The sequence below is a fragment of the Oncorhynchus kisutch genome, linkage group LG6 (assembly GCF_002021735.2).
Source record: "Oncorhynchus kisutch isolate 150728-3 linkage group LG6, Okis_V2, whole genome shotgun sequence".
Taxonomy (NCBI): domain Eukaryota; kingdom Metazoa; phylum Chordata; class Actinopteri; order Salmoniformes; family Salmonidae; genus Oncorhynchus; species Oncorhynchus kisutch.
Genome location: NC_034179.2, coordinates 10703721 through 10725917, shown reverse-complemented (window position 1 = coordinate 10725917; position 22197 = coordinate 10703721). Strand labels below are relative to the sequence as shown.

Genomic DNA, 22197 nt, shown 5'->3' with positions numbered 1-22197 from the left:
GAGCTAGAGCAGCAGGCCAGGTTAGTATCTGTCTGAAGTAAAGCAGCAGGCCAGGATAGTGGCTGTCTGAGAAATAGCAGCAGGCCAGGTTCGTGCATGTCTGAGCTACAGCAGCAGTGCAGTTTAGTGTCTGTCTGAGCTATAGCAGCAGGACAGGTTAGTGTCTGCCTGATCTATACCAGCAGGCCAGGCCAGGTTAGCATCTGTCTGTGATATAGCAGCAGGCCAGGTTAGTGTCTGTCTGAGATATAGCAGCAGGCCAGAAAAGGTTCATGTCTGTCTGAGCTATAGCAGCAGGCCAGGTTAGTGACTGTCTGAGATATAGCAGCAGGCCAGGTTAGTGTCTGTCTGAGCTAGAGCAGCAGGCCAGGTTAGTGTCTGTCTGAGCTATAGCAGCAGGCCAGGTTATTGTCTGCCTGAGCTATAGCAGCAGGCCAGGTTAATGTCTGTCTGAGATATAGCAGGAGGCCAGGTTAATGTCTGCCTGAGCTATAGCAGCAGGCCAGGTTTGTGTATGTCTGAGCTACAGCAGCAGGCCAGAGGAGGTTAGTGTCTATCTGAACAATTGCAGCAGGCCAGGAAAGGTTAGTGTCTAGGTGAGCTAGAGCAGCAGGCCAGGTTAGTATCTGTCTGAAGTAAAGCAGCAGGCCAGGATAGTGGCTGTCTGAGAAATAGCAGCAGGCCAGGTTCGTGCATGTCTGAGCTACAGCAGCAGTGCAGTTTAGTGTCTGTCTGAGCTATAGCAGCAGGACAGGTTAGTGTCTGCCTGATCTATACCAGCAGGCCAGACCAGGTTAGCATCTGTCTGTGATATAGCAGCAGGCCAGGTTAGTGTCTGTCTGAGATATAGCAGCAGGCCAGAAAAGGTTCATGTCTGTCTGAGCTATAGCAGCAGGCCAGGTTAGTGACTGTCTGAGATATAGCAGCAGGCCAGGTTAGTGTCTGTCTGAGCTAGAGCAGCAGGCCAGGTTAGTGTCCGTCTGAGCTATAGCAGCAGGCCAGGTTAGTGTCTGTCTGAGCTAGAGCAGCAGGCCAGGTTAGTGTCCGTCTGAGCTATAGCAGCAGGCCAGGTTAGTGTCCGTCTGAGCTATAGCAGCAGGCCAGGCCAGGTTAGCGTCTGTCTGAGCTATAGTAGCAGGCCAGTTTAGTGTCTGTCTGAGCTATAACAGCAGGCCAGTCCAGGTTAGTGTCTGTCTGAGCTATAACAGCAGGCCAGTCCAGGTTAGCGTCTGTCTGAGCTATAGTAGCAGGCCAGTTTAGTGTACGTCTGAGCTATAACAGCAGGCCAGTCCAGGTTAGTGTCCGTCTGAGCTATAACAGCAGGCCAGGCCAGGTTAGCGTCTGTCTGAGCTATAGTAGCAGGCCAGTTTAGTGTCCGTCTGAGCTATAACAGCAGGCCAGTCCAGGTTAGTGTCTGTCTGAGCTATAACAGCAGGCCAGGCCAGGTTAGCATCTGTCTGAGCTATAGCAGCAGGCCATGTTAATGTCTGTCTGAGCTATAGCAGCAGGCCAGGTTATTGTCTGCCTGAGCTATAGCAGCAGGCCAGGTTAATGTCTGTCTGCGATATAGCAGGAGGCCAGGTTAATGTCTGCCTGAGCTATAGCAGCAGGCCAGGTTCGTGTATGTCTGAGCTACAGCAGCAGGCCAGAGGAGGTTAGTGTCTATCTGAACAATTGCAGCAGGCCAGGAAAGGTTAGTGTCTAGGTGAGCTAGAGCAGCAGGACAGGTTAGTGTCTGCCTGATCTATACCAGCAGGCCAAGCCAGGTTAGCATCTGTCTGTGATATAGCAGCAGGCCAGGTTAGTGTCTGTCTGAGATATAGCAGCAGGCCAGAAAAGGTTCATGTCTGTCTGAGCTATAGCAGCAGGCCAGGTTAGTGACTGTCTGAGATATAGCAGCAGGCCAGGTTAGTGTCTGTCTGAGCTAGAGCAGCAGGCCAGGTTAGTGTCCGTCTGAGCTATAGCAGCAGGCCAGGTTAGTGTCTGTCTGAGCTAGAGCAGCAGGCCAGGTTAGTGTCCGTCTGAGCTATAGCAGCAGGCCAGGTTAGTGTCCGTCTGAGCTATAGCAGCAGGCCAGGCCAGGTTAGCGTCTGTCTGAGCTATAGTAGCAGGCCAGTTTAGTGTCTGTCTGAGCTATAACAGCAGGCCAGTCCAGGTTAGTGTCTGTCTGAGCTATAACAGCAGGCCAGTCCAGGTTAGCGTCTGTCTGAGCTATATTTGCAGGCCAGTTTAGTGTCCGTCTGAGCTATAACAGCAGGCCAGTCCAGGTTAGTGTCCGTCTGAGCTATAACAGCAGGCCAGGCCAGGTTAGCGTCTGTCTGAGCTATAGTAGCAGGCCAGTTTAGTGTCCGTCTGAGCTATAACAGCAGGCCAGTCCAGGTTAGTGTCCGTCTGAGTTATAGCAGCAGGCCAGGTTAGTGTCTGTCCGAGATATGTCAGCAGGGCAGGTTAGTGTCTGTCTGAGCTATAGAAGCATGCCAGGTTAGTGTCTGTCTGAGATATGGCAGCAGGGCAGGTTAGTGTCCGTCTGAGATATAGCAGCAGGCCAGGTTTGTGTCTGTCTGAGCTATAGCTGCAGGCCCGGTTAGTGTCTGTCTGAGATATAGCAGCAGGCCAGGTTACTGTCTGTCTGAGCTATAGAGGCAGGCCCGGTTAGTGTCTGTCTGAGATATAGTAGCAGGCCAGTGAGGGTTAGAATCTGTCTGAGCAATAGCAGCAGGCCAGGGAAGATTAGTGTCCAGCTGAGCTATAGCAGCAGGCCAAGGCAGGTAACTGTTTGCCTGAGCAACAGCAGCAGGCCAGGTTAGTGTCTGTCTGAGCTATAGCAGCAGGCCAGGTTAGTGTATGTCTGAGCAATAGCATCAGGCCAGGTTAGTGACTGTCTGAGCTATAGCAGCAGGCCGGGGCAGGTTTGTGTCTGTCTGAGCTATAGAAGCAGGCCAGGTTAGTGTCTGTCTGAGATAAAGCAGCAGGCCAGGGAGGGTTAGTGTCTGTCTAAGATAAAGCAGCAGGCCAGGTTAGTGTCTGGTTGAGCAATAGCAGCAAGCCAGGCCAGGTTAGTGTCAGTTAGAGCAATAGCAGCAGGCCAGGTTAGTGTCTGTCTGAGCTATAGCAGCAGGCCAGGGACAGGTTAGTGTCTGTCTGAGCAATAGCAGCAGGCCAGGTTACTGTCTGTCTGAGCTATAGCAGAAGTTTAGGTTAGTGTCTGTCTGAGATATAGCAGCAGGCCAGGTTAGTGTCTGTCTGAGATATAGCAGCAGGCCAGGTTTGTGTCTGTCTGAGATATAGCAGCAGGCCAGGTTTGTGTCTGTCTGAGATATAGCAGCAGGCCAGGTTTGTGTCTGTCTGAGACATAGCAGCAGGCCAGGTTTGTGTCTGTCTGAGATATAGCAGCAGGCCAGGTTTGTGTCTGTCTGAGCAATAGCAGCACGCCAGGTTTGTGTCTGTCTGAGAAATAGCAGCAGGCCAGGCAAGGTAATTGAGTATCTGAGGAATAGCAGCAGGCCAGGCCAGGTTAGTGTCTGTCTGAGCTATAGCAGCAGGCCAGGCCAGGTTAATGTCAGTTCGAGCTATAGCAGCAGGGCAGGCAAGGTTAATGTCTGTCTGAGCTATAGAATCAGGCCAGGTTAGTGTCTGTCTGAGCAATAGCAGCAGGTCAGGTTAATGTCAGTCTGAGCTATATCAGCAGGCCAGGTTAGTGTCTGTCTCAGCTATAGCAGTAGGCCAAGTTAGCGCCTGTCTGAGCTATAGCAGCAGGCCAAGTGAGTATCTGTTTGAGCTATAGCAGCAGGACAGTTTAGTGTCTGTCCGAGCAACATGAGCAGACCAGGGCATGTTAGTATATGTCTGAGCTATAGCAGTAGGCCAAGTTAGCGTCGGTCTGAGCTATAGCAGTAGGCCAAGTTAGAGTCTGTCTCAGCTATAGCAGCAGGCCTGGTTAATATCTGTCTGAGCTATAGCAGCAGGCCAGGTTAATATCTGTCTGAGCTATAGCAGCAGGCCAAGTTAGTGCCTGTCTGAGATATAGCAGCAGGCCAAGTTAGTGCCTGTCTGAGATATAGCAGCAGGCCAGGTTAGTGTCTGTCTGAGATATAGCAGAAGGCCAGGTTAATGTCTGTCTGAGCTATACCATCAAGGAAGGTTTGTGTCTGTCTGAGCTATATCAGCAGGCCAGATTAGTGTCTGTCTGAGCAATAGCATCAGGCCAGGGCAGGTAAATGTCTGGCTGACCTAAAGCAGCAGTCCGGGGAACGTAGGTGTCGGTCTGAGCTATAGCAGCAGGCCAGGATAGTGTCTGTCTGAGCTATAGCAGCATGGCCAGGTTAGTATCTGTCTGAAGGAAAGCAGCAGGCCAGAGGAGGTTATTGTCTGCCTGAGCTACAGCAGCAGGCCAGAGGAGGTTAGTGTCTGTATGAGCTATAGCAGCAGGCCAGAAGAGGTTAGTGTCTATCTGAACAATTGCAGCAGGCCAGGAAAGGTTAGTGTCTAGGTGAGCTAGAGCAGCAGGCCAGGTTAGAATCTGTCTGAAGTAAAGCAGCAGGCCAGGGCAGGTTAGTGTCTGTCTGAGCTATAGAAGCAGGCCAGGGCAGGTGTGTTTCTGTCTGAGCTATAGGATCAAAACAGGGAAGTTTAGTGTCTGTCTGAACTATAGCAGCAGGCCAGGTTAGTGTCTGTCTGAGCTATAGCAGCAGGCCAGGGCAGGTTAGTGTCTGTCTGAGCTATGAGAGCAGGCCAGGGAAGGTTAGTGTCTGTAAGCACGGTGACCTACACTATCCAGGGGACTAATTTCCTCTCACGGAGAGACACCTGTTAGTGCAGTATGATCCAATGAATGTAATTGTCTCCCAATCCCATTCAGTATAACATCCACCCACATACCCTCTTCTAGCTGGCTAATGCCACTGGCAAGGAACATTTTGTCCCTAGAATAAAAAAAGGAGTTTCTCTCCTCATCTTCACTCAGACAGACTCATAAAGAAGTGGCTCTAAACAAAACAGGGAAAAAAGGAGAAATTGAATGAAAAACACTTAATAATAATCATGCACAGTGCAGTGTGCTTCCTGGTTGGTTGGTTGGTTGGTTAACCTCTGTAGGCTTTTGGTCACGGGTGATACAGAATGCTATGGATATATTACGTGCACAGAAACTATGATATTTAGAGCTGGAATATAATAGAAACAGATCTTTATTTATCGATTTGCATTGACAGTACATGTTTTTGCTTTCAGAGTACCTAAAGTGAGTACCCACAGTTGATCAAGTGAGGTGTCTGTCAATGTATGAGGTTTTGTAACCACAATGCACTACCATATAAAGGTGGTGGAAGGTAAATCAACAGTAGAGGGTCGTGAAGGGGTGGATACAGGCTACGGGACCTGCAGTGTTGCTATACTGTTTAAATGCCATGTTTTGCCGGTAAATAACAATACCTGTAAATAACAAACCATGTTTTTTGAATCATGGAGAGAGTGAAAGGGAACAAAGTCCAACTTACTTCAGGCATTGGAGAGAGAGATGAGTGGAGAGAGAGAGATGAGTGGAGAGAGAGATGAGTGGAGAGAGAGAGATGAGTGGAGAGAAAGATGTGTGGAGAGAGAGAGATGAGTGGAGAGAGAGAGATGAGTGGAGAGAAAGATGTGTGGAGAGAGAGAGATGAGTGGAGAGAGAGAGAGATGAGTGGAGAGAGAGAGATGAGTGGAGAGAAAGATGTGTGGAGAGAGAGAGATGAGTGGAGAGAGAGAGATGAGTGGAGAGAGAGATGAGTGGAGAGAGAGAGATGAGTGGAGAGAGAGAGATGAGTGGAGAGAAAGATGTGTGGAGAGAGAGAGATGAGTGGAGAGAGAGAGATGAGTGGAGAGAAAGATGTGTGGAGAGAGAGAGATGAGTGGAGAGAGAGAGAGATGAGTGGAGAGAGAGATGAGTGGAGAGAGAGAGATGAGTGGAGAGAGAGAGATGAGTGGAGAGAGAGAGATGAGTGGAGAGAAAGATGTGTGGAGAGAGAGATGAGTGGAGAGAGAGAGATGAGTGCAGAGAAAGATGTGTGGAGAGAGAGATGAGTGGAGAGAGAGAGATGAGTGGAGAGAGAGAGATGAGTGGAGAGAAAGATGTGTGGAGAGAGAGAGAGATGAGTGGAGAGAGAGAGATGAGTGGAGAGAGAGATGAGTGGAGAGAGAGAGATGAGTGGAGAGAGAGAGATGAGTGGAGAGAGAGAGATGAGTGGAGAGAAAGATGTGTGGAGAGAGAGATGAGTGGAGAGAGAGATGAGTGGAGAGAAAGATGTGTGGAGAGAGAGATGAGTGGAGAGAGAGAGATGAGTGGAGAGAGAGATGAGTGGAGAGAGAGAGATGAGTGGAGAGAGAGATGAGTGGAGAGAGAGAGATGAGTGGAGAGAGAGAGTTGAGTGGAGAGAAAGATGTGTGGAGAGAGAGAGATGAGTGGAGAGAGAGATGAGTGGAGAGAAAGATGTGTGGAGAGAGAGATGAGTGGAGAGAGAGAGATGAGTGGAGAGAGAGATGAGTGGAGAGAGAGAGATGAGTGGAGAGAGAGAGATGAGTGGAGAGAGAGATGAGTGGAGAGAGAGATGAGTGGAGAGAGAGATGAGTGGAGAGAGAGATGAGTGGAGAGAGAGATGAGTGGAGAGAGAGAGATGAGTGGAGAGAAAGATGTGTGGAGAGAGAGAGATGAGTGGAGAGAGAGAGATGAGTGGAGAGAGAGAGATGAGTGGAGAGAAAGATGTGTGGAGAGAGAGAGATGAGTGGAGAGAGAGAGATGAGTGGAGAGAGAGAGATGAGTGGAGAGAGAGAGATGAGTGGAGAGAGAGAGATGAGTGGAGAGAAAGATGTGTGGAGAGAGAGAGATGAGTGGAGAGAGAGAGATGAGTGGAGAGAGAGATGAGTGGAGAGAGAGAGATGAGTGGAGAGAGAGAGATGAGTGGAGAGAGAGAGATGAGTGGAGAGAAAGATGTGTGGAGAGAGAGATGAGTGGAGAGAGAGAGATGAGTGGAGAGAAAGATGTGTGGAGAGAGAGATGAGTGGAGAGAGAGAGATGAGTGGAGAGAGAGATGAGTGGAGAGAGAGAGATGAGTGGAGAGAGAGATGAGTGGAGAGAGAGAGATGAGTGGAGAGAGAGAGATGAGTGGAGAGAAAGATGTGTGGAGAGAGAGAGATGAGTGGAGAGAGAGAGATGAGTGGAGAGAAAGATGTGTGGAGAGAGAGATGAGTGGAGAGAGAGAGATGAGTGGAGAGAGAGATGAGTGGAGAGAGAGAGATGAGTGGAGAGAGAGATGAGTGGAGAGAGAGATGAGTGGAGAGAGAGAGATGAGTGGAGAGAGAGATGAGTGGAGAGAGAGAGATGAGTGGAGAGAGAGAGATGAGTGGAGAGAGAGAGATGAGTGGAGAGAAAGATGTGCGGAGAGAGAGAGATGAGTGGAGAGAGAGATGAGTGGAGAGAAAGATGTGTGGAGAGAGAGAGATGAGTGGAGAGAAAGATGTGTGGAGAGAGAGATGAGTGGAGAGAGAGAGATGAGTGGAGAGAGAGAGATGAGTGGAGAGAGAGATGAGTGGAGAGAGAGAGATGAGTGGAGAGAGAGAGATGAGTGGAGAGAAAGATGTGTGGAGAGAGAGAGATGAGTGGAGAGAGAGAGATGAGTGGAGAGAAAGATGTGTGGAGAGAGAGATGAGTGGAGAGAGAGAGATGAGTGGAGAGAGAGATGAGTGGAGAGAGAGAGATGAGTGGAGAGAGAGAGATGAGTGGAGAGAGAGAGATGAGTGGAGAGAAAGATGTGCGGAGAGAGAGAGATGAGTGGAGAGAGAGAGATGAGTGGAGAGAAAGATGTGTGGAGAGAGAGAGATGAGTGGAGAGAGAGAGATGAGTGGAGAGAAAGATGTGTGGAGAGAGATGAGTGGAGAGAGAGAGATGAGTGGAGAGAGAGATGAGTGGAGAGAGAGATGAGTGGAGAGAGAGATGAGTGGAGAGAGAGATGAGTGGAGAGAAGATGAGTGGAGAGAGAGATGAGTGGAGAGAGAGAGATGAGTGGAGAGAGAGAGATGAGTGGAGAGAGAGAGATGAGTGGAGAGAGAGAGATGAGTGGAGAGAGAGAGATGAGTGGAGAGAGAGAGATGAGTGGAGAGAGAGAGATGAGTGGAGAGAAGAGATGAGTGGAGAGAGATGAGTGGAGGAGAGAGAGATGAGTGGAGAGAGAGATGAGTGGAGAGAGAGAGATGAGTGGAGAGAGAGATGAGTGGAGAGAGAGATGAGTGGAGAGAGAGATGAGTGGAGAGAGAGATGAGTGGAGAGAGAGATGAGTGGAGAGAGAGAGATGAGTGGAGAGAGAGATGAGTGGAGAGAGAGATGAGTGGAGAGAGAGATGAGTGGAGAGAGAGAGATGAGTGGAGAGAAAGATGTGTGGAGAGAGAGAGATGAGTGGAGAGAGAGATGAGTGGAGAGAGAGAGATGAGTGGAGAGAGAGATGAGTGGAGAGAGAGATGAGTGGAGAGAGAGATGAGTGGAGAGAGAGAGATGAGTGGAGAGAAAGATGAGTGGAGAGGAGAGAGATGAGATGAGAGAGAAGATGAGTGGAGAGGATGAGTGAGAGAGAGATGAGTGGAGAGAGATGAGTGGAGAGAGAGATGAGTGGAGAGAGAGATGAGTGGAGAGAGAGATGAGTGGAGAGAGAGATGAGTGGAGAGAGAGATGAGTGGAGAGAGAGATGAGTGGAGAGAGAGATGAGTGGAGAGAGAGATGAGTGGAGAGAGAGATGAGTGGAGAGGAGAGAGATGAGTGGAGAGAGAGATGAGTGGAGAGAGAGATGAGTGGAGAGAGAGAGATGAGTGGAGAGAAAGAGATGAGTGGAGAGAGAGATGAGTGGAGAGAGAGATGAGTGGAGAGAGAGATGAGTGGAGAGAGAGAGATGAGTGGAGAGAGAGATGAGTGGAGAGAGAGATGAGTGGAGAGGAGAGAGATGAGTGGAGAGAGAGATGAGTGGAGAGAGAGAGAGATGAGTGGAGAGAGAGAGATGAGTGGAGAGAGAGAGAGATGAGTGGAGAGAGAGATGAGTGGAGAGAGAGAGAGATGAGTGGAGAGAGAGAGATGAGTGGAGAGAGAGAGATGAGGAGAGAGATGAGTGGAGAGAGAGAGATGAGTGGAGAGAGAGATGAGTGGAGAGAGAGATGAGTGGAGAGGAGAGAGATGAGTGGAGAGAGAGAGATGAGTGGAGAGAGATGAGTGGAGAGAGAGATGAGTGGAGAGAGAGATGAGTGGAGAGAGAGATGAGTGGAGAGGAGAGAGATGAGTGGAGAGAGAGAGATGAGTGGAGAGAGATGAGTGGAGAGAGAGATGAGTGGAGAGAGAGAGATGAGTGGAGAGAGAGATGAGTGGAGAGAGAGAGAGATGAGTGGAGAGGAGAGAGATGAGTGGAGAGAGAGATGAGTGGAGAGGAGAGAGATGAGTGGAGAGGAGAGAGATGAGTGGAGAGGAGAGAGATGAGTGGAGAGGAGAGATGAGTGGAGAGAGAGATGAGTGGAGAGAGAGAGATGAGTGGAGAGGAGAGAACTCTAAATATAAGCTAAATAATATACAGCTAGCCAGGACATATACATAGCTATAAATATAGCTCACAATGCAATGGGCCTATAATATTTCAACCAGAGGCCCCATTTTTTACAGTGCATTTCCAATGTACGCATCACAGTTTATCAAATTACTGCATTTATTATACATAACAAAAACAAAGGCAGGTGCAGAGAGCTAATCCTATTTCAATCTAATCTGACACTGAACCATCATTGCATGTTGCAGGAAAAGTATCAACAGAAAGAGAAAGACTGTAATACCAAGCAACTATTGAACTCACCAGAGACACAGTAGCAAATGTAATCAGAACATTTTAGCAAGAATGACAAAAATGCAACATCCTACACTCTTTATCAATCAAGGCATATCTGGTATATTATAGCCCAACCTACATGTACCCACTGGCTATCCTCACTAGACCACACCTCAAGCTTTATATGAATATACTATTCACTGTGTTGTAAGCTTCGGAAATTGCATTTAATATGTAGCTACACCTTTAGTCAAGAATCAAACACTAACTCGGTCAGGGAGAGACACGAGGAGGATTGCTATGGTTACCGAGAAGTATGGAGAACAGCGTGTTAAAGGATTACTGGGTTCAGTTGCTCGTAAACTGAATTCAAAGTGCTATTTCTAATAAATATATATTTTGTCATTGTTATTACACATTATCAACCAAACTAAACTGGTCATACCAGTATATAACAATAAATATTTCCGTGTTGCGTCCAGAACACGGTTAGCATAGCCTATGTGTCAGTAACAATACACATGAAAGACACCATATTGCATCATAATACAATACACTATCAACGGACACGAGACAATAATCTACTGGTGTAGTGTTAGAATAGACTTCTGTGTCTAGAATGTTCACCACGGCAACACGACTATGTCAAGAATAAGTGTCAGTCAAAACCCCGGCTGTGTGTCAATGCCAACCACTGCTCTGTTAACCTAATGGAGCATGGTGTGTAACCACGACCACATGACATTAATTCAAAAAGGCCCAAGAGCAGAATAGCACCAATAACTCAATAAACAGGCACAGCAGATAGGGGTTTACATCCCAAATTGCACCCTATCCCCTACATGGTGCTAGGGCTCTGGTCAAAAATAGTGCACTATATAGGGATTAGGGTTCCATTTGGAACGCATTAAGACCGGGGGAAAGTGCATGGGGGAGATGAGAGAGACCTATTTCCCCTTTCCCCTCTGTGGACACTTTCAATGTATTGATTCAACTGGCTGTGTGTGTCGGTCAAACTAACTCACTCTAACCCCACTGCTGCCTATTTGTTAATGGACTAACACCAGACAGGAAATGTGTCATTGGACATGAACATGCCTGATTCAGATATGTCAGACTCTATGAAATTCTGATCATACATTGTGTTTTCTTTCTTGTTCTTTCACCTGACAAACTGTTACGCTGCATTTCTCAAAATCAATTCAAACATAGAAATGAGCAGATATGTATTCATTTAATGTACAGGAGAAAGTGCTATATAGGTTCCCAGGGGTCAGCATTGCTAATTATTGTATTGGAAAGAATCTGCAGATTCTGTTGTGGGTTTTAGTTGTTCCAACCACATCTTGTACCGGTCCTCTTCGTTCATATTTCCTCCATTCATTTTCATAATCTGTTACTTACAACAACGATAGCCTACATTTGGTTAAACTTTGTGTAAATCTGTATTGCCTAAATGGTGTAAATTCTTGGTGACTGAATACACTTGTGCAGGTACATTGATATGGTCTGAGAACAGTAGGTGAGGACAAGCATTTTGCTGCCTGTCTGATTCTCTTCCTTGTATCACTAGCTAGAGCCACAGCAGTATTCAGTCTCCACATATACAATACAGTACATATATATATATATATATATATATATACATATATATATACATATATACAATAAAGTACATATAACTTGGGTCAAACGTTTCGGGTAGCCTTCCACAAGCTTCCTACAATAAGTTGGGTGAACTTTGGCCCATTCCTCCTGACAGAGCTGGTGTAACTGAGTCAGGTTTGTAGGCCTCCTTGCTCGCACACACTTTTCCAGTTCTGCCCACAAATGTTCTATAGGATTGAGGTCAGGGCTTTGTGATGGCCACTCCAATACCTTGACTGTGTTGTCCTTAAGCCATTTTGCCACAACTTTGGAAGTATGCTTGGGGTCATTGTCCATTTGGAAGACCCATTTGTGACCAAGCTTTAACTTCCTGACTGTTGTCTTGAGATGTTGCTTCAATATATCCACATCATTTTCCTGCGTCAAGATGCCATCTATTCTGTGAAGTGCACAAGTCAATCCTGCAGCAAAGCACCCCCACAACATGATGCTGCCACCCCCGTGCTTCACGGTTGGGATGGTGTGCTTTGGCTTGCAAGCCTCCCCCTTTTTCCTCCAAACATGACGATGGTCATTATGGCCAAACAGTTGTATTTTTGTTCCATCAGACCAGAGGACATTTCTCAAAAAAGTATGTCCCCATGTGCGGTTGCAAACCGTAGTCTGGCTTTTTTATGGCGGTTTTGGAGCAGTGGCTTCTTCCGTGCTGAGCGGCCTTTCAAGTTATGTCGATATAGGACTCTTTTTACTGTGGATATAGATACTTTTGTACCTGTTTCCTCCAGCATCTCACAAGGTCCTTTGCTGTTGTTCTGGGATTGATTTGCACTTTTTGCATCAAAGTACGTTCATCTCTCTGAGACCGAACGAAAGGCCTTCCTGAGCGGTATGACGGCTGTGTGGTCCCATGGTGGTTATACTTGCATACTATTGTTTGTACAGATGAACGTGGTACCTTCAGGCATTTGGAAATTGCTCCCAAGGATGAACCAGACATGTGGAGGTCTTGGCTGATTTCATTTTTTTTCCCCATGATGTCAAGCAAAGAGGCACTGAGTTTGAAGGTAGGCCTTGAAATACATCCACAGGTACACCTCCAATTGACTCAAATTACGTCAATTAGCCTAACAGAAGCTTCTAAAGCCATGACATCATTTTCTGGAATTTTCCAAGCTGTTTAAAGGCACAGTCAACTTAGTGTATGTTCTGACTCACTGGAATTGTGATACAGTGAATTATAAGTGAAATAATCTGTCTGTAAACAATTGTTGGAACAATTACTTGTGTCATAAAGTAGATGTCCTAACCAACTTGCCAAAACTATAGTTTGTTAACAAGAAATTTGTGGAATGGTTGAAAAACAAGTTTAAATGACTCCAACCCAAGTGTATGTAAACTTCTGACTTCAACTGTACAATACATATACAGTACAGTACATATACAGTACAGTACATATACAGTACAGTACATATACAGTACAGTACATATACAATACAGTACATATACAGTACAGTACAGTACATATACAGTACAGTACATAAACAGTACAGTACATATACAGTACAGTACATATACAATACAGTACAGTACAGTACATATACAGTACAGTACATATACAATACATATACAGTACAGTACATACACAGTACATATAGAGTACATATACAATACATATACAGTACAGTACATATACAGTACAGTACATACACAGTACATATAGAGTACATATACAATACATATACAGTACAGTACATATACAGTACAATACATATACAGTACAGTACATATACAGTACAGTACATATACAGTACAGTACATATACAGTACAGTACATATACAATACATATACAGTACAGTACATACACAGTACATATACAGTACAGTACAGTACATATACAATACATATACAGTACAGTACATACACAGTACATATAGAGTACATATACAATACATATACAGTACAGTACATATACAGTACAGTACATATACAGTACAGTACATATACAGTACAGTACATATACAGTACAGTACATATACATATACAATACATATACAGTACATATACAGTACAGTACATATACAGTACAGTACATACACAGTACATATAGAGTACATATACAATACATATACAGTACAGTACATATTCAATACAGTACATATACAGTACAGTACATATACAGTACAGTACATATACAGTACATATACAGTACAGTACATATTCAATACAGTACATATACAGTACGGGAAAACATGTTTTACCCTAACCTGCGCCAATACATATAAAGGCATAAAAGGAGGAAAGGAAAAGAAAATACAAAAATGAAAGGATAAAGATGATCATAAACATAAAAGCATCCGGACGGTGGAGGCATGCTACATGGCCTTTTGTTACGGCATCAAATGGTTTTCTCTGGTTTTATCAATGATGACCTTCTCTGTTTCTCTGAATTATTCAATGATTATTTGCTGGTCTTTCTCTTCACAATAATCCCTGCTGTTTCTATCTACGCCCACACTAGGGCAAGATGATGATCACGATCTGGCGGTTAGGCTACCGTACATTTTCTCATTTTCAGTCATTGAGGGAAAAGAGAGAATGGGGGGAGAGGAGAGAGAAAAAGGGGGAAAAATGTACGGATGAAGGGAGAGAGAGAGAGAGAGGAAAACCAAGAATCAACACCAACCTTTACAATGTACGTCACTCCGGGTCCAGAGATCTTCTCACTGGAATGCAGCCATCCTCTGGAACAGGGTTTATTCACCAGTCCACTGTTACCTCCTCCTCCACTAGGTCCCCAGTCCTCCCCTCCATGTCCCTGTCTCTGCCCAGCCTCCCTCTCTTCCAGCCCCAACCTGCTGCCCTTCTTTCCCCCTGCGTTGCTCATGGTGCCTGGCTCTTGCTGGGAGGAGTGGGAGTGGGAGCAGGGAGGGTGGTGGTGGTGGGAGATGCTGGAGGCTGAGCCACAGGAGGAGCCGTTACCACCACCACCGTTACCGCCACCGGAGGCTGCCAACGACACACTGGGGCCAGAGCCGCTACCAATGCAGCTGGATCCACCACCGGAGCCTCCAGCACCTTGCAGCTTGGAGAGGGTCAGGTCCTTGACGTGGGAGGGGAGGCTCTTGATACCCAGCAGGCTGGAGCCTGAGTTGGTGAACTTCAGGTTGGACACCTTGTTGATGAGGGTGCACAGGGTGGTGGCTCCATCGTCTGAGGGGTCGGCAGCGGGGTGGTGGTGGTTCACGCCGCCCTCGGATGGAGCTGCAGGAGGGGTGTATGGGGGCTCGGCGGAGGACGCAGGGGCTGCCGAGACCTTGGGGTTCATGGTGAGGCCGTGTAGATCATCGACGGACGTCACCGACTCATTCCTGAATCTGTTGTATTTGGTACGGTGAAGCATTCCCCTCTTCTCTGCCTCTGCCCCCTCCTCTGCCTTACAAACGCACCGGCAGATGTAACGCCGCCAAGTAAATTATCCTTCTCTCCTTAAACATAGCAAATGCCTTATAGTAACCCCAGCAGGCCCTATATGATGGTTGACTAGAATTTTCTCTGCTGCTGAGGAAGTTAGAGAGCTGGGTTAGTGCTGCTGCTACTGCTGTTATTGATGCTGAGGCTGAGGTTGCTGTTAGGAAAATCCAACGCCGCGATGATCCAATCCGTTGGTAGAAAATAAACAGAAAAGAAGAACACAATCCATGGAAATAGAACATGGAGGAAAGGTGAAAAAAAGGTTCCAGAAGCTTCCAGAATGCAGAGAGAGAGAGATGGACGTGGTAGAGGAGGATATAGTTATATTGCGCTGCTGCTCTCCTCTCACTGTTGCCTACCGGCTCAAAGCAGAAGCATGACTCACAGATCTGAACAGAGACCTTCTCAACAAAAGGCTCACTGAACACTGAAAATCACTTCCTGTTACAAAAAAAAAAAATCCTCCCACTTACAGCACACTAGAACCAATCAATTCTCAAATTTCCCAGACGGATATTTCCTCTCCACCGCAGGAATGGTTGTCAATTGTATTCTGTGGTACGGTCGGTTGTGGGTAAAAGGGAAAGAGAATCGCAAAGACAAAAATATATCCTGATGATAAAAGATAATGAATGATTATCAACCTTCATACTCCCATCACACATTATCTGGTTAGAACATACTCCTCTACAGACTGGGATTATGTTCCTGTGAAGGGGAAAATCTAAGTAATTGATGCTGAATATAGCCTACTGATGACAGGTGATGAAAAATAAATAGGAAACAAGGAAAAATAACATTGATGTGAGTGATGGGCATGCAGCTGGCAATTAATCTATTCCATGTCCACAGTACTTCAGAAGAAGAGGACAATCTTCCTAGTATCTGTATTTGCAACTAAATGTACAAGTTGACTGTTCCATTAACATACTGTTCTCATTGCAACGTGCATTTTGTTTTTGCAATGACACGGACAAGGATATCAATACATATCTTCTATAACATCATAAAGGTAAATATGATATTATACCATGATGATGACACATGCATGAGATTAACACAAATAGTTTAAACAAATGCAAAAAATAGACCCTAATCTTATATTAAAATACATCTAGATAACACATCTATGTATTTAAATGCATCAGTACACTTCATGATAATCTATCATTCAAAAAATATTGAACAACGTAGAATAGATATTTTCCTTCCTCTGTTGAATTTGCATTATCACTATTCTATTTACATTCTGAGACAAAGGATCAGTAGAATGATACTTCACCTCTCTGATAACAAACTGCCTGTCCTGAATTATCCCAGTGAATTATTCATAAACAGAATAAAAACACGTTTTCAAATTAAACAGATAACACTGACTCAGCGCAGAACAGAAACACAAGAAGACAGGCTCATCCAAACAGCAAGGCAAGGCATCAGTAAAACAGCAGTCTAGATCAGCAGTCTTTCTACATGAAGCCAAAAACCATTCATGTAAAATGTCCACAGGAGCGACACAACTAAGAAGACTGACGGTCATTCATAAGCTTCCGCTCTCTCTTATCCTGCTGCTGCAGATTTCGCACTGCACTGCAGTCCCTCCCAACATCTCTCTCTCTCTCTGTCTATCTATCTCGCTCTCTCGCTCTCTCTCTCTCTCTCTCTCTCTCTCACTCTCTCTGTCTCTCTCTCTCTCTCTCTCTGTCTATCTATCTCGCTCTCTCGCTCTCTCTCTCTCTCTCTCTCTCTCTGTCTATCTATCTCTCTCTCTCTGTCTCTCTCTCGCTCTCTCGCTCTCTCTCTCTCTCTCTCTCTCTCTGTCTATCTATCTCTCTCTCTCTGTCTCTCTCTCGCTCTCTCTCTGTCTCTGTCTATCTCTCTCTCTCTCTCTCTCTCTCTCTCTCTCTCTCTCTCTCTCTCTCTCTCTCTCTCTCTCTCACTCTCTCTGTCTCTCTCTCTCTGTCTATCTATCTCGCTCTCTCTCTCTCTCTCTCTCTCTGTCTCTCTCTCGCTCTCTCTCTGTCTCTCTCTCGCTCTCTCTCTGTCTCTCTCTCGCTCTCTCTCTGTCTATCTATCTCGCTCTCTCGCTCTCTCTCTCTATCTGTCTCTCTCTCTCTCTCCCTCTCTCTGTCTATCTCTCTCTCTTGCTCTCTCTCTCTCTCTCTCTCTATCTGTCTCTCTCTCTCTCTCTCTCTCTCTCTCTCTCTTGCCTTCAAATACAGAAAAAAAGGAAAGCACGTTTGCTTTCTCCTCAGAAACAAAAGCAAACAAAAAAGGAAGGAGAGATAAAAGAAGCTTCTCTTAAATCAGACAAGAGAAAGACGATAGAAGAATCAGAACGATGAAGGCAAATATTATTTAGTCTTTATGTGAATGAAACAGCTAGGCTCACATACCAATGTTTCTGTGAATGGAGCAAGGCCTTTCTATCTCTCTCTCTCTCTGCAAGGAAGGCAGTCCCTCGGGATGGAATGGTCTTATCCAATAAGAGACGAGCTGGATGACTCATTCAGGGTAGGCTTGCAGAATAGTGGAAGAATCCATTCTGAACGCAGGTGCCGATTCTTCCGGTTATAATAACACTATAAAAAATTTGACCAGTGAGGTATGTTATAATTTATATGTAAATATTGATATACATGGTGCAATGCTAATTTTGCAATGCTAATTTTGAATAACATGAAAGGAATTTGAAATATACATTTTTACAAAATAAAATGTACCCCCCCTTCTCTTTTGAGATGATTTTAACCGAGGGCTATTTTTCTACATGCATATGAATGGTGGTCAGCTGCACATTCAGTTAATATGTCAAACGGCAACTACTGCAAAATGAACATGTATTATTGTGTTTCTGTCTAAATGTAATAATGTAGACATGTATTCTATTATAATAAATTGTTATAATAGTCCTCTGTAGCTCAGTTGAAAGGCCTTGTGGGTTCGATTCCCACGGGGGACCAGTGCAAAGAAAAGTATGAAAATGTATGCGCTCACTACTGAATAAGAGCGTCTGCTAAATGACTAGAATGTAAATGTAATGTAATGGCTGGTGGTAGATTATCACGTTTAAGGTAAGACCCAGACTGTGTCGAAGTAACAATGTTTATTACAACAACAGGGGCAAAGGTTCAGGACGGCAGGCAGGCTCAGGGTCAGGGCTGGCAGAAGGGTAAAAAGCCGGGAAAAACTAGAAAACAGGAACTTTGACAAGACAGGAGCAATGGGAAAAATGCTGGTAGGTTCAACGAACAAAACTAACTGGCAACAGACAAACAGAGAACACAGGTATAAATACACAGGGGATAATGGGGACGATGGGCGACACCTGGAGAGGGGTGGAGACAATCACAGAGACAGGTGAAACAGATCAGGGTGTGACAGTACCCCCCCCCCCCCTCTCTAGGGACGCCACCTGGCGTCCTACCTGGGCGCATACCTGGTTAACAGGGGTGTCGGCATTGGAAATCCACGATGAGGGATGGGTCAAGGATGTCCCTGGCGGGGACCCAGCACCTCTCCTCCTCGCCGGTTGGCAGTCAATGAGATGGGGGAGAGGGGTGGGCCTGGAAACAGGAGACAAAGGGCTGTAGACATGGATTTAACTCTGGACACATGAAAAGTAGGAAGTATTCGGAGGGTACGGGGCAACAGAGGACGAATAGCAGACGGTATAATGATCTTGGAGCAGGGGAGAATGGTCTCTACTTCCAGAGGTGTAGCCATGGGGCAATAGCAGCGTGCCAGCGCATCAGGCTTGACATTCTAGGGTACCGGTCGGTGCTGCGAAAGCAAAGTGGCCCGGGCCTTACTGCACCCCTCCCGGAGGTCCTGGTACTCCACGGGAATGGCGGAGAGGTCCGAAGCAATTTCCAAGCCCCCAGGAAGACGCCCCGGGGCAGGCAGAGCTGACTTCAGGCAATGAGTGTGGCCAAATGGGCTCCAGCCCACAAGGGCAGCAGTAAACCAGTCAATAGAGGAATTGTTGCTGGAGCCAAGAGAATCCCAATACCACGTGAACCTGCGGAGACTCAATTAGCAGGAATTGGATCGTCTCGCTGTGGTTCCCCGACACTCGTAGGTTGATGGTGGGTGACCCGGCCTATAAAGCGCCCATCCAGCGCTCTCTAAAATCCATGGGAATGAAGAGGGGTTGAGTGGGGATGCCCAGCTCACGTCCATAAGACTCATATCGGCTCCTGAGTTGATGAGTATCTGGAGAGACTTGGACTGGTTGCCCCATAGCAGGATGGCATGGAGAGGGGGGTGAGTAAGGGGAGAAGCAAAATGAACCTTAAGACCCACCAGAATACTCACTTCTACAAATGAGCTGGTTCTTTACTTCCTCTGATAATCCGTGCAGGAACGTGTCGAACAGCGCTTCCGTGTTCCAGGCACCCTCCTCTGCTAGCATGCGGAAATCCACAGCATATTCTGCCACACTGGGGGAGTTCTGCCAAAGCTGGTAACTTCTGGGCAGCCTCTCTTCCGGACAACAGGGCCTCGAAAACCTTTTCCACCTCTGCCACAAATTCCTCCAGACTGAAGCATACTGCTGTTCTCAAATGTCCGTAGCCCAGGCGAGGGCCCTCCCGGGCATCAGCGTGATGAGGTACACTATCTTCGAGCGGTCTGAGGGGAAGGAGGAAGGCTGCAGCTTGATGATGAGAGAACACTGAGTGAGGAACGCCTGACAGGTTAAGGACTCTCCATCAAAACGTTCAGGGGGAGGTAAGTGATGTTCCCGGGAAACTGGGGTGACGGCGCTGCTAACAGCCGGGTTATTGAGGGGCTGGGACGTTACCTTAGTAGTATGCTGCATAGTAGACAACCCAGGGAATTGCTCCAGCAACGTGTTCAATGCTTGGTCGTGGCGTTCGGCCAAGGTCTGGAGCCCTTCCATAAGACCACAAAGCAACTCCTCGTGCCTACAAATGGTGGCTCCTTGGGAGGAGAGGGCGTTGCAGAGCTGGTCCGAGTCTGCTGGGTCAGTCATGGACAGTTTGTGCTATCACGTTTAAGGTAAAACCCAGATGCAGACTGTGTCGAAGTAACAATGTTTATTACAACAACACGGGCAAAGGTACAGGATGGCAGGCAGGCTGAGGGTCAGGCAGAGGTTGGTAATCTAGAGTAGTGGGGCAGGGTACAGGATGGCAGGCAGGCTGAGGGTCAGGCAGAGGTTGGTAATCTAGAGTAGTGGGGCAGGGTACAGGATGGCAGGCAGGCTGAGGGTCAGGCAGAGGTTGGTAATCCAGAGTAGTGGGGCAGGGTACAGGATGGCAGGCAGGCTCAGGTTCAGGGCAGGCAGAGGTCGGTAATCTAGAGTAGTGGGGCAGGATACAGGATGACAGGCAGGCTCAGGTTCAGGGCAGGTAGAAGAGTCAAAGCAGGAAAAACTAGAAAACAGGAACTTAGACAAGACAGGAGCAAAGGGGGAAAATGCTGGTTGTTTCGACGAGCAAAACAAACTGGCAACAGACAAACAGAGAACACAGGTATAAATACACAGGGGATAATGGGGAAGATGGGCGACAATTGGAGGGAGGTGGAGACAATCAGGGTGTGACAGTAGATGATGACTCATATGTTCACACGTGTTGGCATTCAGCAAAATACCATATGTGGACTGCAAGTTTATTTGATTTTTAACAGTAATTGTATTAATACAGGGACGTCTGTGCCTTATTATAGTGTCTGTACTGTGTACAGTACAGGTTGTTGTTGTTTTGATTATGGAGTAAAACTCACATCATCAGCTGAAGGCCCTGAGTAAATTTGTCCATGATGGATTAGCTACAGAAACAAGACAATAAAGTAATATAGAAGTTACATATAATATAACGATACCTAATGTTGGTTGAAATGGGGAAAAGAACTGTTAAGCTTGTGTTTAGTTTGTGTGCCATGAGATTTCACACAGAACCTAGTAATCTAAACGACTGCGGTCCCAGTGGGGTATCAGTCAATCCATACAGAATAATTAAACTGTATGTTGTTTTGTTATGTTGTCACAAAACTGGACTGGAAAATGGCAAACACAGAGACCATTCAATGGCCACTACTCAGAGAGAGAGAGAGTGAAAGAGAGAGCGTGAGAGAGAAAGAGAGAGTAAGAGAGTGAGAGAAACAGAGAGAGAGGGAGAGAGTGAAAGAGGAAGAGTGAGAGAGGGAGAGAGAGAAAAAAAGAGAGAGAAAAAGAGAGAGAAAAAGAGAGAGAGAGAGAGAGAGAGGGAGAGAGAGAGAGAGAGAGAGAGGGAAAGAGAATAATTTCCTGTTGACTATAATAATCCACACAACCCTGACAGATCATCTCCATAATCATGACTCGAGTGTGTCAAGCCCTCTCTCAGACTGGTTCATTAAGACAGGAGCAACAGGAAGTGGAGGAGAGGAAATCGAGGCTGTGTGTGTGTGTGTGTGTGTGTGTGTGTGTGTGTGTGTGTGTGTGTGTGTGTGTGTGTGTGTGTGTGTGTGTGTGTGTGTGTGTGTGTGTGTGTGTGTGTGTGTGTGTGTGTGTGTGTGTGTGTGTGTGTGTGTGTGTGTGTGTGGAAGATAGGCTGGGGAATTGTCCTCTAAACCAGGAGCGCATGCAGAGTTAAAATATCCATATCAACTCACGATGGAGAAACAAACAATACAATTGTGGTTGATTTCATCCATGTGAAATACTGTATATGTTACAGTTGTAATGACATTCAATTAATTCAAGATGGAACATGGTATTTAGAAAAGCTTTTCATTTGTTATTTTAACAAATTCATTTTATAGGAATCATAATAACACACATTTTAAAAACACAATAATTATTTATTTCTCAGGTACTGTATATGTTCTCAGCTTTTGTAAACACAGTGCTATCCGGACACAGTTACAAGGTCAACATCTATTTGCTTGTCAAAGAAGAAGAATTAGATTTGGATCAAATAATTTTCCTAGCCCCATACCTAACAGTCATAAAATAACTGTTTATTTGTTTCCGTATTGAAACAGCCAGTCAGTCAGATAGTCAGTCAACCATGATTGGCCATATAAACGAGGTAAGTCAGCACAGGATGATCACTCCCTAAAGGCACCTTTGCCGTAACCATAGTTTCAAAGACAGCATAGCAACAAGAATGGGGTGAGGGGGCTGGCTAAAGAGACTGACAGCTCTAATCCAGCAAATGCCATGGCTGCCTGCCTGGCGGTGAGTTGTATTTGTGAGGGGAGAGATGCTCCACTGTATACTGGCAGGGATGGGGAGGCCATGCCTGTGCACACATGCCATCACAAATGTCACATTGACAAATGAGT

At 46.2% G+C, this 22197-nt stretch overlaps 1 protein-coding gene across 1 annotated transcript in view; it reads right to left on the bottom strand.

Annotated features, from left to right (window-relative positions):
* Positions 1–16544, bottom strand: part of shc3 (SHC (Src homology 2 domain containing) transforming protein 3) — a 67622-nt gene extending 51078 nt beyond the window's left edge. The window contains exon 1 of the mRNA XM_031826154.1: positions 14117–16544. Within this exon, the coding sequence (XP_031682014.1) occupies positions 14117–14833 (717 nt within the window). The 5' untranslated portion in view covers positions 14834–16544. The remainder of the gene's footprint in view (positions 1–14116) is intronic.
* Between the last annotated feature and the right edge of the window lie 5653 nt (positions 16545–22197).